This window comes from Vidua macroura, chromosome 7 (assembly GCF_024509145.1).
Source record: "Vidua macroura isolate BioBank_ID:100142 chromosome 7, ASM2450914v1, whole genome shotgun sequence".
NCBI lineage: Eukaryota > Metazoa > Chordata > Aves > Passeriformes > Viduidae > Vidua > Vidua macroura.
The window spans coordinates 26,458,543-26,477,676 of NC_071577.1; the positions used below are offsets into that span (position 1 = coordinate 26,458,543).

General features: G+C 37.2%; 1 protein-coding gene across 1 annotated transcript in view; it reads right to left on the minus strand.

The window, feature by feature from the left end:
* Positions 1-19,134, minus strand: part of XRCC5 (X-ray repair cross complementing 5) — a 49,921-nt gene that overhangs the window by 15,272 nt on the left and 15,515 nt on the right. Inside the window, exons 9-16 of the mRNA XM_053982293.1 lie at positions 18,365-18,477; positions 14,932-14,994; positions 14,129-14,266; positions 13,344-13,434; positions 11,976-12,103; positions 7,696-7,892; positions 3,397-3,487; positions 1,913-1,982 (exon numbers count right to left, since the gene is read on the minus strand). Of these exons, the coding sequence (XP_053838268.1) occupies positions 1,913-1,982; positions 3,397-3,487; positions 7,696-7,892; positions 11,976-12,103; positions 13,344-13,434; positions 14,129-14,266; positions 14,932-14,994; positions 18,365-18,477 (891 nt within the window). The remainder of the gene's footprint in view (positions 1-1,912; positions 1,983-3,396; positions 3,488-7,695; positions 7,893-11,975; positions 12,104-13,343; positions 13,435-14,128; positions 14,267-14,931; positions 14,995-18,364; positions 18,478-19,134) is intronic.

Here is a 19,134-nt window from a genome sequence, read left to right on the forward strand (position 1 = left end):
ACCTCCAATCAAACAGCTGAAAGGTCTTTCTCCTCCCAATGAAAGGACTGCTGTTATTTTAAAAGGTGAATGTAAGCTCTATTCAGTTAGGAACACTGTAGTAGATGTTTTTTTAATACAAGAAAGAAAAACAGAATGCAACTTAGCAGTTCTCCTGTCTGCATCCTGACACATAAAATGCTAACCTTTTTACAAATAAGTATTTGAATGCCACAGATTATCCTTTTCTGCAAAGAAATTTTATATTTCTTATGTTCTAGCAGAGGGAAAAAAAATCATCATTAAGTGATAAAATTATACCAAAAAACCCCTTAGAACCACTGAATAGTTTTAAGGCAGAATTTACTAGTTACATAACCAAAGTGCAATACAGCAAGCCATTAAAAACATGCCTGCAATGTTCAATATATTAAGCTACCTAAAAGGCTCTAAAGCACAAAAAGGATTATCCAGAAGAAAGAGATAATATGCAAAGTATGTTTTTATTTGTAGTGGCTTCTATCTCTCCTTTAAATGGGTGACTGCACTACATTCTGTTTAACTACACCTTATCATTACAGAGCAGATTACAAAGCATAAAAGCAAATTGCTCAAAATTTCATAACCTTCCAACCATGTACTGCAGTTATCTCCAGCACAGCTACCAAGTGGACATATTTAAACACTCTTTCTAGTTAAACCATCTTCAAGGATAATCACTATACTTATTTCTGCCTCAAAGCTTTCCTACATGATAAAATTTATCACCATAACAAAGTAGTCAACTGTTTCACAGTTTCTGTATTCTAATGAATTGTACAATGCTTTTTTTACTGCATCTTAATATAGCTGAGATTTAAGAAGACAACTCAATATTTTTTAAATAAATAATTTCTTCTGGGTCTAATGAAAAATCCATGTAAAAAAGCTAGCTAGCTGTCATAGAGGTCTGGAAATTCTGGAGAGAAATAGCTATGCAGGCTTTAAACATGCCATATTACAACTCAATATACCGCTAAACACACTCCTGAAACTCCATCCAAAAGGACCAAAGGTCTTGTTGAAATACTCAGTACCTCACTTAAGCACCTCTGCAAATCTTTCTTTGAAAAGCAATGTGACATTAGTGGCTATTTGGCAGATCAGGTTTATCCTTCCACAACCTTCCAATCACCCTTTATGAGATAAAGGACCCCATCCATCTTGTGCCTTCTTTTTAAGACACCTTTGGATTACATATATCTCTGTATAGCTACTCCTGGAGGGAACTACCATACAAATCAATGATAATTTCATAGCATTTTCAGACTTAGGCCATGCAAGCCAGTGCTTGACCTGTGCCTTGTGTTCATTTTTATCTCTGAGAAGAGTCAGTGCACACAGAGCCTTCTCTCAACTTTCAGATTACAAATACTACCTTTTTATTCCATTCTGAATTCACCTGTGCTTTCTTCCACTCACAAGCAGTAGGAAATGACCTTTGCATGTGAAGATTTAAGTCCCAGGCATGAGAGTCTCTTTTTTTTGTTCATGGAACACGAGACAGGTTTCTCACACTGTGCACCCCCACAGCTGTCCACTTCAGGCCAGAAAGATCCCAGGAATGAGAAGCTGAGACTCATTCTGAATGAGGCAGTCAGTGAATACCAAGGGGTCTTCGTTAGAAACATCTGATGAGCTGCTCAGGTGCCTCAGTGTAGCTGTTCAGTGCCTTTTTACCCAAAGACAGCTACCTGAGAATTAATTGGGGAAGGCAAGTATTAACATGGGAATTACAGATGACACCTTCCTTGGCTGAGAGGCACTACAAGCTAACCTGTAAATTCCAGAGCAACTCACATTGCACTAGAAACTTATGTTTAAACAAATGAATTGCATTTACTGAACTCTGAAAGTGCTACTAATATAATTAAGATAGACAAAAGTCATTTACCATCTTTGAAGTCAGCATTTTTCTTCCTCGCCAGAATTCGGAAATCTTCTGCTGGGTTAACACTGCCTACCTACAAAAAGTACAAAACCAATTCAATTGTCTTCCAAAATGCATCTCTTTCTTCTTGTCAGGCAACAAGAATCTTTAAATTTCTTTTTATTTGAATATTTGAACTGTGTACTTCTCTGCATTCAGACTCAAAAATGCAAGTCTTCTAAAGTGCGTTAATGCACAGTACTCCTGGCAAAAGTTGGTTATGACATGAGCAAGATGAACTCACTCTGCTGCACTGTTACAAGTCGACCACTTCCCTGGTGCTGAGAGGACAGAAGCACAGCACTTCAGGTTATCTGCTAGTTCAGCTTAGAGATCTTCTGTAGCACAGACCTCTTAGACCTCTCTAATCTCACCAGATGCTTAGTGAGGAGCGTGGGCTCCATGGCACATGGGTACAGAATCAGTGGTTTGCCACTCCAATAGGACCTCAAAATTAAAAGCTTGCACTTAAATCATCTAGGCTTTCTGGCAGAGTCTAACATCTTAAAGTCTAAATGCTCTAAATGGGCATGGAAATGCAGAAACCTTTCAAAGGAACTAAAACCAGGTCAAACATAAATAAACACTGAAAAATGGATGCATTAACTTGAGGGGAAAAAAAAACAACAATCTTAAAATTTTCTGTCAGCAATCATAATTCTACTTTTTTATGCTTTGCTGTCAAAATAATTAATGGACTTTGCAATAAGTTTGCTTGGTCTCACTGTATTTCTTCAAGATCTAGCAATGTCACTTTTCAGGAAATATCAGAAAATTATATTAGAAGTGCAGAACACCGAAATCTTTTTAGACTTCAAATATTTTTATAAGTATCAATAATGCTTTTTTCAAAATGAACCTTAAAGAACAGCACATCTGAAAACAAGAGAAGTTATAAAAAAATATTTAATATTGAGCTAATAGGAAAACATTAAATAAAGGAAGGTGCACAGTTATGATACAGGTTTCATCTAGCCACCAAATTTTAAGTTAGATCTAGTGGCAAGATGAAGGCAAATTTCTGATTTAGACCCCAAATTAATGCAGAAAACAATGTCTAAAATCAGAGCAATACTTTTGATTAAATACACAGAGGCAACTTTTATGTTGCAGAAGATATGAAAGACAGCAAGAACAAAATTCAACCACTGAGCTCCAATTCTGTTTTCTTCAGATCCTCAGGCTTTCCTTTTAGAGTTCTAAACACCAGGAGAGAATTTTGTCCTAAAATATCCATGACTGATGGAAACTTGTGTTAACACATGCCTAAGGGCAGAGAAAGTTGTCTTCAGAATCTCTAGCAGAGTCTCAAACGTACAAGTAGACAGTATTTCAGTTATGTTTCAGCTAGAAACCCTCCTTTTATCAGGAATTCTGTATATTCACTACAATAGACCTAGAGAATTAATCTTTCCCTTTGATAATCAGATTTGTAAAAATATGCTTACAGAGGTGATATTGCCTTCAGCAAGTTTCATAATGCTAAAGCTCTCTTCCTCATCTTCAATTTTTGGTTTCTTAAGGCTGGGTTCATCTTCGCTGCAAATGAGAAGAACAAAAATGAATACAAACACTTCAAGATGACTGTCCTGCCTACTACCAGGGAGTCAATAAATTAATGAAATATACACTGAACTAAACTTCATTACATAACTGTTCCAAAAATCAACACTTAAACATGCCTTATTTTTCCCTTGGGCTGCACAAACCAGACAGTAGAAACAGACCAAACTTCATATTCACATACAGCAAAGGCATCACTTGTAGAAGGTACGAGATTCTTACTGCTTATTTCAGGTGTGAATTTCCTTATTCACACAAACCTTCTTCATCTTTCTAAATACAGAATATCTCCAAACACATTATTTAGAACTTCTGTGTTGAGGTAGCCTTGATAATTTACAGTATATAATATGACGTTTGGTATTTTCACTAGGTTTTTTTTATAAACATGAAATGTAAGTGAAAATGCACCATTTTAGTAAGACATTAATTTACTGTTCAGTCACTACCTGCTAGATCACATGAGAACTCTGTAAACTTGCAGCTTGTATTTGTTAAAACCTGCTAGACAAACTCCAGTTAAGCAGATCAGAACTCTCTTAGGACATTTTAAGCTACATCTCAAAATGCTTTCAAAAGACTGTATTTTTTAAAAGTTAGGTGTGATTTTGGGCTACTTTCTTGCTTTGTCCTTACAGGTAACATAGAGCAAGGTGTACATTCAAACTAGGAACTTAATTCTAAAATGTAACATGCTACACTTCAGAGCACATCTCAGCAACAGGAAAATCCAGATAATCACAAAAGGGGAAGAAAATTAGATGCTGACAGGCTACTGACACAGACAAATTGATTTCCATTTAAGAATGACTGAAAGCTACTCAGCAACCCAAAGGGCAGGATTTGTGTTCAAGGAATCCCAAAACAAAGTAACAAGTTTTTCTGAAAAATTCTACTGCTGTGAAAAGAAGAAACTGCATGATGATGTAGGGACAAAGCCAGAGATCCTGGATTAGGAGCCACTTTTCATTCTGCAAGATTAGAAGTGATTGCAAAAACTGCACTCCATGTTACAGAAGCAATCAACTATTAGAAAGAACTTGTGCATTCTTCCTTTTTGCTTTCCATAGCACACTCCCTCCCCTACTTTACAATCATTGTCTATCTCACTTTGTTTCAGCAATCTTCTGTGTCCTTTACTTAATTTTGTCACTACCAAAAATGAAATCCCTTCTCCTCAGCAACTCCTGTCATTCACCATAACCTTACTTATCACTCTAGGAGAAACGATGACTTTAGCTATGCCTAGGGACAAGGATAGGATACCTTTGCTTCATTCTCAACTCTGCTGACTTTCTGGCTAACCTTGAACAAGTTGCTTGATTGTTTTGAAAAACCAGCGTGTCTCTCTGTAAAAGGAGAAACTGATACTTATCAACAACAGAGAGTTTAGAAACTCCACTGGAACCAAAAATCTTGTATATTAACATGGTTTGATGAAAGGTGTAAAGAACAACAAAAATTCCCTTTCAGAATATTTTCCTCCAAAAGTATATGGCAATCAATTTTCTTCTTTTTCTTCCTGCATTATTTTTACCGATTCAAAATGCTTTGGGATTGGAGGAAGGAGAAAATAAATGATGATGCTGCATTTAACAGCCTAGGACCAAATCTACAGTTGTCATTAATCAGTGCAGCACAGCAGAAACTAATGAATTCATAGCCATTTATACCAGCCAAGGATCTGACATTTAGAATATGCACTGATTAGCAGTATTTTTAAACTGCAAAACGTGCAATTACTATTTGAGAAAAATTAATAAAATACAAGATTAATTTAAAACACCCACTTCTACATTAATATAGAAGCCTCTCACATCCTAAAAAGCTGTATGAGATAACAACCTCTCCATAGCCAACCTAAGAAGGAAAAGGTAAAATGTTTTCTATACTACTGGATTTTTTTTTTAACTACACATATCTTAAGCAAAAGTGATACAAATGAATACTGAAATCTCTATTAAGATATCATGCCTACAATTATGCTGATTTAGTCCCATTAGACCTTAAACATTAACAGAGAAGAATTTGGTCAATATGATGACAGGAGGTACAAATCAGTTTTAGAAAACAAAAATAATGGTCAAGACATCTTCTAAACAGTGTTTCCAAATACTTAAATGCAACCTATATCTTAGTATTAATGAGTTGAATCTCATAGAACCATAGCATTTAGAATCACAGAACGGTTTGGGTTGGAAGGAACCTTAAAGATCACCCACTTCCTACACGCCTGCCATGGGCAGGGACACCTCCAACTAAACCAGGCTGCCCAAAGCCCCACCCAGCCTGGCCTTGAACACTGCCAGGAAGGGGCATCCACAACCTCTCTGGGCAACCTGTACCAATGCCTTTGTTATTTAATATTTTCCTTAATCATTGTTGCAGAGTGATGCACTTTTCTTGATCCAGTGAATAAATTATATAATCTCAGCTTTTCCCCAAACACAGAACAAAAACATACAGTTAAGACTGCTGTTGTAGCAATGATAAAATACTACCAGACCCATTCATTACTACAGCAATACCATTATTCTGCAATTTTAAACAAATCCTAACTATCATTCATTCTTCTTTGCATAGTTGAGTCTGTATCCTTTTACTTCATTTACAGTTTTTTTTTTTAAATAATTTTAATGCCCAACATCAATTTCTATCTGCATTACTTTTACAACTACTTTTATCACCCCTCTAAAGGAAACCAGTTTTTAAACAAAATAGATTTCCTTCTTGCTTGTCAGATGCTTTTGGGAAGATATATTTTAAAGCAACTAACAGTAATGGGTCACTGCTTTTTGTTTAAATTCTCTCTCTAGCTTGTTTGAACCCAATTTTTTACCTTTTATTTCTAATCTGGCTCTACCACTTTTTAAGCTATACATATAAATGTACATAAACCCAGAGAAACTGGGGCATGGAGTAAGGAAAAGAGAATTTAATCAGTATGAATTCACAGACACACCAAGGCAACAGGAATACACTGAAATCAGCAACAACAACAACAACAAAAGCCAGGCGTGTCCCAGTCTGTAGAAAGGAATGTGGTCATTAGCCTCAAGCAGCGAAGTGAGGAGTCCGGTGTTGTGTCTTCCCAAAACAACATGCTGAAGAGGCTCTACCCAACCCAGAGGAAAGGAATGAGCTAAGCAAGAGCTCAAAACACCTCAAAGACGTCATTCCTAGTGCTGAAAGGACTGAACCAAAAATGACAAAACAAAGGGAGAAGGAGCTAACTGAGAACACTCCAACATCTCAGGGGCCCACTAGTTATATTAATTATAGATTTCAGTAAATTAATTTCTCAGAAGCAGATTTTGTTTACATAAATTGATTTGGCTGAGGTGACAGTACAAGTGCAGTATCAATTTAGCATTTATTCTTCCTCTCTGCAGCACAAATAAACTAAACACCTATATTCAATAATATCAAAAATACCCTGTCTTAAAACTGTTCGAACAATAGCTGTTCCAGGAAGAGTCTATAACAGCTTGATTTTCTTGGAGACAACCACATCAAATGCACAGTACATAATAATGAAACTGCTTTTCTTTTGATATTCAAAATGAAAGCTAGATAATTACCTAAATCAAGCATGCTGAGAAGGAAGGCTCAACTTTATGGCTAATTTAAACTGCCATGGCATTTATTCTAAACTAAATTAGACCCTCTGTTAGTGTTATTTGAACTATTTTATAAAGACCTCTAGGACAAACTAACTGACCAGGAGACAAGCAGCAATGCAACAGGTTGCCCAGAAAGGATGCACAAACCCTGAAGGTTTTCAAAGCCAGACTGTATGAATCCCTGCTTAGATCTCACAGGTGGTCTTTGAGCAACAGGTTGACCTAGAAGCCTCTGGTGGTCCATTCCAATCTGATGGATTTTGTGATTCTGTGGCAGCAAATACAGACATGAGGAACTTACGTGAGTAGGTACAGGCTCCCCAGACATGAGGAACTTACTGGTTCCTAGTGTGTCCTGCACTGCAACAGTATGACCACCACTATTCACAAAACACTCCAGACATTGTGGCACTACAACATTCTCTATCCATCAGCATTTTTTCCATTGTGTAACTCATTGATTTTCTGTTCAAAAGATTCTGAGCCTGCTTCATCCAGCAAAAACAACCTGAAGTGTAAAAAAAAAAGTTTCAAAAAATCCGTAATACATCTCTAACTTACTTGTCTTTGAAGATGTCTTGCGCAGTCTTCTCTTCTTTTTTCTTGCCAACTTCCTTTAGGGGGAAAAGTGCTTTTACTCTTTCCAGAGGAGCCTGACACCTTTCTCTTACCACACAAGGCATTTCCAGCATTTGTAAAATGTGCTGTTCTATTGGTGGCAGTGGCTTATCAGGGTGAAAAGCCTTGTGCTGCAAACACTGCAAGAAACAAAACAGTCTGAGCAAAGTAGAACTTTCAATTATATTAAAAACTTTTAATGTAATGCCTGTACACCATATGGTAACTGCAAAATATCTTCCGTATTAAACCTTTGTATTGCTGAAAAATATCCTGTCTCACAGTGGACTGAAAGTCTATGATCAACTGTTTAAGGAGATTATTAATGATATTAAACAAGAATACCGATGCAGATGAGTGGTCCCACACTCACTGGAATGAGTTCTATGAAAATTAGAAAAATCCCAGGAATTAAACAATCTGCAATTGTTCATATTTTTAGCTTCACTCTACCTTTAAAAAGCAGTTCTCTTATAAAAAAACAGTCCCACAGGAGATATTTATATACACTTCAAAATTAAGTAAATGAGATCTATCCCAACCACACATTCCAGTTATTTTAACAGTTTAATGTCCCTCAAAGAAAATATTTCTTCTTGGTCAATTAAACTCAGTATGCATACAGGAGGAATGTTCATAAGCTTAAGAGAGAATGCAAATAGAAAGAGAGAATATTAAATGTGCACAGGTGAGGCACAGAATATATGTATGTTTGGAACATAGCTTTGACAGGAGTAGGGAATGAAGGGGCCTGACAGATGCACAAAGCTGGAACAGATGGTGAGAGCTACAGAGAAGGATTTTTCACCCAAGTGTAGAGTCAGTGCACACAGTCACGGAGTCAAGCAGACGGGGAGAGATGAGGTTAATGAGGCAGGCTACAGAAATTCCATGGAGGGCTTTGAAAACAAAGTAAATATCTTTACAATTTTGTGAAGTGTGAGATAGCAGTAGAGAGGTATGTGCATTTACAAATACACACACAGATACCAGTGCACGCACACAAATACATCAAAACATGTGATATACAAAGGAGACAAATTTTTTTCCCATGCTCATTGTACTGGGTGCATTAGACACCCATGTGAAGGCACCTACTCAGTAAACTAGGAATACAGCAGAGATTTGCTCCCCTGTTGGCTGTCAGACATGACATTAATATAAAAAACAAAATCAAAGCAAATAGAAGCTCCTATGCATACTGGAAATCTGCCAATACAGAAAATCAAGACAATATGCGACACATCAATACTGATGTGTTTTCAGGCTGCCATTAAGATTCCAGTCCACATTAGAACGTACTGCCAAAAGGAGGCAGTTGTACAAGGCTACTGATTTGGAAAACTTGTAATGATTTAAGGCACAATTATTTTGAAAGACAGTAAAAATGTTGCTGGAAGCTGCAGTAATGGCTCTTCTGATACAAAAACAAACAAACAAACAAACAACCACCCAAAAATCAAAAAATTAGGTAATTGAATTAAACTCACAAAGCAAAAAAACTTAAGTCCCTTGTTATGCCTATGTGTTTCAGGCTTTTGTAACTGACATCTTAATGTGTGCAGCTGCAGGAGCTGAGCAGACTGAGTGGCCACAGCATCTACTTTTACCTGTTTTTAAAGTAGATGACTACATCTGAAACCTGAGATGGCAGGTACTGTCAAAACTCAGGTGCTAAATGGAGACTAAGTTAAACAGACAGCCTGGAGTTTCTAAAGCAACACCGTCCCTCTTAACCTTGCTACCCCCCTTCCTTCTGTGTCCAGCAGGAATCACTCCTACCTTCACAGTTAGAAGAAACCCACACTGCCACTGCCTTGCAGACTCACTGTTCTATTCATGCATGTTGTCACCAAGGCACTAGCTCCTCATTGCTTTTCCTAATTTCTTACATTTCCACTTCAAGAGACACAGCCAGCTTTCAGGAACAGGGGTCACACCAAGGTACTGGTCAATGGATGCAATGAAGCGGGCTTCACACCATTAACTCCATGATAAACAATGACATATATGCACCAACAGACCAACAGGTCCATCTTTCTACAGAACCACCCTTGCTGAGCAGTTTGTTTATTTGGCTAACAAATAAAATTAACTGCATCCCCTAAACATCTTAGGTGCTTCAAATCCCTGTATTTAAGATGGGCAACTTAAACAATAATGTTGGAAGTTTACCACTACAAAAGCTACAGAAGTTCACCTAGTTTTTTCTGGAAGCAAGGAATAAAGGTTGAAAGTCTGGATATAGGATATTCCTCATCTTCCACTCCAGCAAGCATTAACATCTACTTCTCATCCACTCTGTCATTTCCTGATGCCTACCACTGCTTCCAGAGATATAATTTAGCTTGATGTTTTTGTTTAAATTCTGGCTCTTGTCACTTATCGTTCCAAATATCTTCATGAGGCAACAAAGCAAGGAAATGAGGTAGGAGTTCATCCTTTTCTTCAGAGTTATTTTTCAAAACCATTTATAGGTTCTATTCAAACAATCCACTTACTGGCTACAGTCAAAAGATGATGCAGAATTTTTCTTCACAGTTCTTAAGGAACCAGCAGTGCCACTTTGCCTAAGAGCAAAATACTAAGAATCTGGAACATCTTTGCAGCAAAGGAGAGAACAAGCGCAGATTAATAGTAATTTTGTAATAAGACAAATGAATGGGGCTGTGTGTGGCCAAAAGAAAGCACTAAGGGGACTGACAGTTTAGGGCTTCCTGAACAGCAAGGACAAAAATTGTATCCTACCCCATACATTCAGTCAATAAATACTTCTACCAGTAGCACTCAACCTTACAAAATCCTATTATCCTCTAAGGAAATAGGCAAGTTACTCAGTTATTCTCTTCCAGCAGTAATTGTCCCAAGTGCTGGAACACCACTATCACACTGTTTCAGAAGACAAATAGCACACCTAATAAAAACATCTTTCACCAAGAGGTAACATCCACTAAACTAAAAGAATGCAAACCTCTATCTAGCAATATAACAGAGGAAATTCTATCCCCCAAGTATTTGATTTACAAGCAAAGCCCAAGTTTCGTAATATCCGAGCTTAACAACCCTTCCTAAAATAAGAGCTGTGCAGAGGTCAGTTCATTTTAAGTTCTTGCCCTGCAATAACCTCCAACTGATCAAATCTTTTATTCAGTTACACACTGTCTTGTCAATATGACTGGCAGAACTTGATGAGACCTCTGAGTTCTTCAGGTGTCAATCAGAGTAGGGTTGAAGACAGTGGGCTTACATGTGTTCCTGAAACACACATTGACCTTCAGATCCTTTAGTTATTTTAACAACATTGAGAAAGCAAGGCTTTGGGAAGCTAGGGTAAGTTTTCTTAATTTAAAAAAACATCTTCCTACTTGTAAACCAAAATACATCATGTGGAATTGCTGAGATATGATGAATGTGATTGCTATAATACCATTTTTGTTCAATTTTCAGAGAAGAGTCACATGTTCAATATATCTCCATGGTTCTGTATACAGTACAATTCTGCAGTTGCTTAAATTGCAACATAATTTTCTTTATTTTTGCATTTGCTGTGTCATTTTTTAAACACTTGCATTCCAATGTATAATTAAGTCTCTCATCCTCACAGTTGCAATGAAAGTCTTCGTGACATGAAAGGAATGTAAATCAAAATGGAGACAGCTTGATATAATAACTGCAGGAAGTGTGAACTGTTCTGCTGGCTTGTAAAGTGCATCAGCTTAGACACCCCAACACAATATTTTAAATGTCAACAAAGTTAATAACCATTTATTACTGATCCAGTTCATCTCAGACTGACCTGGTTTGGAACACTGCTAGATGCAACAATGCACAGAAAAGTGATGGGACACAGAATGAGAAACTGAAGATATTGCAAATTCTGAGCCAATTTTTCTCTTTGTCCAAAAGTCAAAGACTGAATCTATGTCCACAATACAGTGTTGAGAGGCAAGTTTTAACTTGCCTAGTCTATGTGCCTGTGAATATCACTGATGCTGTTGTAGACACCTCAGCACAGGTATAATTTCCCTTGCTTCCTGGAAACTAGAAATTTTAAACATAAATTTATGTCAGGGACAACACAGAAATCACTGGTTACCACATACTTTAATGCCAGAGATTTATATCTGCATTTTCACAATGCAGATCTTTCCAACGTGAATCAAAGAAAGACAGAAAAATCTTAAGAAAAAAGTTTTTAAAAAATACCATATAGTTCATCTCACCTGATATAATCTCTGAAAATGAGGGTTTGGAATCTTGCTGGGCTTAAATAGGTCCTCAAAAGTTTCTCCATCTTCATGAACCAAATTCATAGAATCAATCAGTGAGTCAACAGCAGATAACTGATCCACTAAGGTAGCAATCACATACAAAGGAAGATTAAATACACTTGCAGATGGATGGATTTCTTGAAACAGTTTATAAATGAAGATTTGCTTCACAATGTGAGATTTTCACCGAGTCATTACATGCCACAGAATGCACTGCAGCTGTAGATGTGCTAATAAAGAATATGGATAATGGACACAATAATAAACCCCTGCTTTATTTAAGGACTACAGTGTAAAGATAAAGCCTTTTTCTTTTGCCCCAAGACCTCAATTATTGTTGCCTTTCTGCTTTAGCTTTTCTTCTTTTTCAAGATGTTTTCATTTGCAACAGAAGGTTTATAGGCCACTTAGAAAATAAGGAGAACAGTTGGTTTGCAAAACTAAATGGCATAATATAAATTTTTAAAGTTATGATTGCGAATTAACACAGTTCACAAGAGCCAGCTACTGCTTTGGTAAGATAGGTTTTAGATTTGTTATCAAACTGCTGGTTACAGGCAAGAAGACAGAAACTGCTATAGAAACAAAACAGCATGCTAAATATACCCTGACGTGCAGGTGCCCATTCAATGCATCTCATAACAATTGAAAGAAGCAGGAGTGGATTTTAAACTACATCCACTTAAGACTCATTGCTGTGCAAAACTCTCAGAACAGCAAGTCAAGCTTTGTGTAGCTGCATGTTCTCCAAAAATGCCATCCATCTCAACCTGGACACCAATAAGCACGCAGTTTAATAACACTCCACAGAAAATACTGTCTTTGCCTTTGTACATTATATTAACAGGCCATACTGCAAATGGCTACGGGACCAGCTTTGCACCAACAGAGCAGCTGCCTCTGCTCTAATTCTAGCTAGCTAATCACACACTGTAGATCCCACAAGGTTTGGCCATTTACTCCCACAAATGAGTTCAAAGATCAAAGGATACAGAGGACTAATCGCAGCTCTCTATCACAGGATCCTGTGAGACTCACAATGCTGTAACCTGAGCCAGAAGTCATTTAACAGAACAGCTGAAATACTGCTTGCAAACTTAGGTCTGCTCAGCCCACACCTGAAGTGGCAAACCTCTAACACATATTTACACCTCAAGATGACATCACCATAATGGATGCCCAAATACCTGGGTGTCTTCCTCAGTCAAAATAACAACAAAACTTAGGCTTTCATTGGTAAGCCAAATATTCTAACTATTTTAGAGTATCTTAGAAGACAACAAGCAGGTTACTTTTCCAGTTGACCAGCAAATATCTTACCTGTAGGAATGCATTTTTTACTGTTTTTCAAGGATGAAAATACATATTGTCTTAGGTCTTCCATATAGGGTAGTTGCACATAGATGAGACACTGTGCAAGAGAAAAGAATAATATCTGTAACCCCAGATGAGACACTGTGTAAGAAAAAACAACTGAGCCTGAAGAAAAAAAAAAATCTGTATCCCCAGAGTGCCATATCAGGGCAATATAAAACCTAAGAAAAATCTGAAAATGTCATGTCTGTATGTCTGTGCACATCAAAACACTTAAAATATTTATAGAGCAACAATTTTAAATCAGAATAAAACACAGCATTATATTTTATAACATAGTGATGGCTACACTCAATTTTTCTGCTTGTGGAATAAAGACCTCCCAACCTATCTGATCCCTTTTTCTTGTGCAGATTTCCAATTATCCATGCTTTAAATATCCAATATATTGGTGCTTTGGGAGGTTTTATCAGAGCTTACTGTATTCCAAAGTCAAAAGCTAGATTTGGTTTTTTTAACATTTCTCTGCCTCATTTTTTCTTTATTCAATTACCTCCTCCAGTTCATACCACCCTAAATAATTCCTTTCCATCTTTTATGTTTATACCCTTCAAAAGTCTGAAGACTGTTGTGTCCGCCCCCACCTCCATCACTGCTCAGCCATGCTATACATATTTGGCTCTTTCAATAGTCTCTCGTAAGAAAGATCAGGGGAAACATATGCTGCAAAAATTCTGACATACTGTGTTGCTACTGGGTCTCTCTGCAGAAGGGTAAGAGAGAAGAGTTACCTCATATGCATCCTTAATATGCGGAAAAGCTACTCCAATTTGTGGGTTGCATCTTCTATCATAAACATAGCGCACTACAGCCACCACTTTCAACTCATCCAATGCACGAACAAGTGCAGAAAAAGCAACTGCTGCATTCTGGAGGGAAAAAAGAACTCCAAAAATCATGCAAGTTCTTAATCATGAAATACATCTTTCACAGGGAATTCAACAGCATTGATTTAGTCAAGACTAGTTTCCATTTCAGCTATAACTTTAGCACAAGCATTTTTTCATGTGCATAAATCAAAGAAGCAGAAAGGGCAAATCTCATCACGAGAGTGGATCCATTCAAAGCTGAGCCAACTTTAGATTCAGCACATTCCACCTTTTTTACCAGGTGTGAAGAACTCTCAGAGGTTTTGCATGAGATAGAGAAAAGGAGGGAAGTCACTCAAAAGAACATATTAGAGCACCACAGTGGGCTTTTTACCTCCAGTACTTTGAAGGTCTGTTCTAAATAACACAGTGACAGGGCACACTGTTGCTCTGCATGAGAATTGACTTAAACACCAATTTCAGGTTCCTCATAACCTTGCTCAAACATAGTATCTATTAGTTTTTCATTATTCATGAGATACTGTGTTCATTTGGGGTTTAATCCAACTTCTTTTTAACCTACTGGGCAATGAAATAAGACATTTCTGTAAGCTGCATTAAAAGTATTTATTAACACAGAAAGACAGGACAATCTCAAGCATCACTACTATTCTTTTTTTTTCTGCAGCAAAGTATGTTCAACATTAACCTTCAGTTTACCTTACCTCATCATCTTTTGCTGCAAAGACCTTCAGAGCTTGGTTGCCCATGTAGTAATGCCTCTGGATCTACAGATTCAAATGGTCAAGAGTTAGCCTGACCTAAAGAAAAGGTCACTAATGCAACTGGACCAATTAAATTACAAAACAACTAGTGTTACTCAAGTCAGAAGCCACCAAATTTAATTACAGTGCATAGAGGTTAAAGTCCTGCATTTGTCTTATATCTCCATTTATCACTTAATGAATATTCAGTCATATTGGGTAGGATATTCTCATAGCTTCTTACTGATGGGCAGGAATGAAAGACAGTACTACTGGCAGCTGTTACCAGTCTGAATTATACTTCAGTAATTCAAAAGTCATTGTGGAAAACTACAATAGTTAATACAAGACGTAAACCTAACGGTTATCATATCTATGTTATTACATTTTTCTAGCAAAGATACATCAAAAAGGAGCTGCAAAAAGTTGCATCCTTAATTAATAAAGCTACTTCAACAGCAACCCAGAGTATATACAGTTGTGCTAGCAAAGAAGCACTACTATTAGCAGAGTTTATTCTATTCATGAACATGGCTGAATCTAAAACAAAAAGGAAAAATAGTTTCATCAAGGGGCATCACTGAAATAGCTGGAGCTACAGCAGCTCTCACACACAAAGTCTGCAATCACCTGTCACAAAGATCACACACTACTATGGACACTGATTAAAACAACCTCTCTTTGTTAAAGAAAAAACTCTTTGAATTACAGTCTCAGAACTTCATTATATCTTTGATTTTTCTTTCATTCATTTCATCTTTTTATCTTCTTTATTTAGCAAATTACCATAAGGCTGTTGAAGGCGGTGACAACCTGCACCAGAGCAGATCTCTTTACGGTATTACAGCACGATTCGTCAGCTCAGATTACTCTACCTGCAATCCTTCTTTCCTGTTCTGTCTCTAAATGCTCAGGAAATTTTACGTTCAGTATAGTATACGTAACTACACGTATGTATCACTACACCTTTTTTTGTTTGCAAAAGGAATTGTCCCTTTGTAATATTTCAAGTATTATTTCTTGATTTACATTGCATGGGCTAATAAATTAAAAATCAAAGTTTAAGCAGCCTCTGATCTTCTTTCCTGAGGGATGTGAACAACTCAGGAAAAGAATGTAAGGTGGTTCTATTCCTTATTTAATTATGTATTTGGAGCTGTTCCACTTTTTCTAGTCAATAATGAATCATCTTTCCATGGAAGTTTTTAAAAAAAAACAATTTAATAAAAACATACATTTGAGTAGTGTCAGTTTTATCATTCCAAACAATAAAATTTAGGAGGCAAAACTTAAGATAACATACTGGTCTTGAAAATTCCAGCTGTAGTTAAAAACTTCCTGATATCATTATGCACCCACTGTAATTTTAATCCTGCAAGCACACTTGAATAATTTTACTCCACTGAGGGGAGGTGCAGCTACTACTCGGCATAACTACTCACACTCCTGACTACAGGACCAGAGGACACTTAAAATATCATTTCTGTTTGTTATGAAATCCAGAGACAATAAAAATTAATTAAAAGCAATCAGTATTTGGTACATTGAATTTTTTTAAAAACAACTTGTTAATTCTTTTATGCATATTTACATGACTCAAAAAATATTCCTAAAATTAACTGTAACCCTAAAATCATTAACTATGTATTTGAAGTTATTACTACACTATCTGACCAATGACGGGAAAATAAAAATCCACGTGAAATAACACTATATTTCTCTTCTGCTTTCCTCTTAGTTTCCATTTCCAAATAAAGTCAGACTAAGTTGAAACAGGAGGCCAACCTCCAGCATAAGAAAACTCTGCACACAGTGAAATACATCTTGCAGAACTAAATAACAATAGTAGGACTCAGCTGGAGGCTAATAATGTATGGAGAGATCCAAGAAATTGTTGCATTGGAACACAGGATTCAGACACATTTCACTTATTAGATCCAGTTTCTGGTATAGGAGGTAGCACTCCCTAACACCTCTCTGGCCCTGGCCAATTTAGAGCACATAAGCTCAAGCATGAGATGTTTCCTTGATCAATCACTTGAAGTGCACAAACTCCCACATTACTCAACAACTGAGTCTGAAAGTCCTCAAGGAGCAACCAGGTTACAGTTTCCAGTAGGGCTGGCTTCTGCTTTCAGTAAATCACGTAACTTCCTGGCTCCTCAGTTCTTATGTTTTAGAACACTGCACTGCAGTAGTCTAATGACACATCTAGCAACATGCACAAGGTCTCTGTGACACCTATACTGTAAAGTAAGAAGGTGTTTAGTAACACGCATTTAAGAGTAAGCTCCCACAGATGCCTCCTATTTCATTAGCATATTTCTTTCATTGTAAAGGTGATGATGCCTTAGCCTTTATCAAGAGTTCTCATTTGTTCAGATAGTGAGAGATTTCAAAGAGCAGGAAGGCTGGGAGCTGTCAGAGTGAAGGTGTAGAACTGCCCTAAGATTTCATTTCAGTTTTGACTGGTGAAGAGGACTGGGCGTGGGTAACTCTAAGATGAGTAAAGTTTCAGTGAGAAACTTTTTCAGAGAAAAAAGATGGGGAGCATCTTAACATTCACAGCAATTACTTGGCACTCACATTTCTGTACTCTCTCCTCATGTGTCCTTCTTCAAGAACGGTTTTGTTAAGCCTTTGCCTAAGGCTTTACTAATGCTTAAGTCCTGGATTTTCTGAAGGAAATCACCTTGTGCTGGGTAACTTTTATTAAAGTACTTGCTCAAAGTAAGTTTCTTACAACTGTCAGGGACAACAAATAGCAAAGTCAATACCACAGGTAGAGATAAGTATATTACAAACACCAAGCATCTCAGGGAAATATGGAGAGTTTTTTGAATTATGCTACCTTTATCTAAGTTCTTACATGAAGAAGTCTTCACTACATGTAAGTTTTGTCACAATAGAAAGATGAGACCAGTCATGGTTCACAAACTAACCCTTAAGGAATTGCGAATGAATGGAGACAGCTTCAGGCTTACTTTAACACTATTTGAAGGAAAAGCTTCTGTTAAGAAGCAGCCATACTCTTGGCTGGAAAAAGCCCAGAAAGGCTGCTGCCTGAGCTGAACAGAAGACAGACTACTAAAGTTTGTGAGATTAAATGAGACAACAATACCTCTGTCTCCTCTTTGCAGAGATCTGAACTCAGTGGGTCTGGCTTCACTTGAGGGACCAATGGCCACATTTACGAGCTTCTCTCCTTCACAAGACCACATATTGCTTACATGTACTAGAATCAGCAAATAAGTCACCCCTGCATACCTGAGTGGAGATGCCCCATTCCCAGTATTGAAACCCAATACAACACCATGACTTTACTGAATTCAAACCAAGATTGATTGTCTTGAATAACCCAGGAAGCTGAATAGGAAGATATTTAGCATCACACCTGAGAGGATCTAGTGAATCCCAAAACAGAAAAACACTTTCCTTCTGTTTTGTATTTCATTTGCTCTTCGTCTTCCTTGGAAAAAGGAACTATATCACTCCCATACCGAAAACCTGGAGAATGAGAGAAGAGCATCTGGTAAGCATATGGGCCTACAATTTTAACACTGAAATTAGCTCTCTGAATATTTTAACAATGCATTCGTGCCCCACAGCTACGTTCCACACATGCTCATCAAATTACTTTCCCTGCTAGCAAAAAGAACCCAAACACCCATAGACACATTCTGTACTTCGCAAACAGCAGCTGCACTCCTTGTACATCATTTTATGTAACACAACTACTCTCAGAGAGCAGGAAGGAAAATAAGGGAACATCTTGCCTAACAAAGTTATGCTCACAGAATAGATTTAAGCAATTCAGAATAGATTTCAGCAAACAGATTGCAACACTCTCTGCAAGCATAATACAAGCAACCTCAAACATACAATAAATCATACCACACGAGGTGACACCAGAAGAGATTCAGAGAATAAAATGTGCTACCAGTAGAAGCAAGGTACACAATGGAAAACCAAAACACTCTTATATGCAGAACTGGTCTTTTTATATATTTCTGTATTTTACTTCCCATGCTATACATTACAGGTATATGTCCATAAAATAGGAAGCTGTACTTTCTCAGAGGTATCATCTGCTCCAACTGCTTATTTTCCTATCTCAGCTTCCAATAACCTCCCTGTAATGTCATCACTTTATTATGTTGCCAC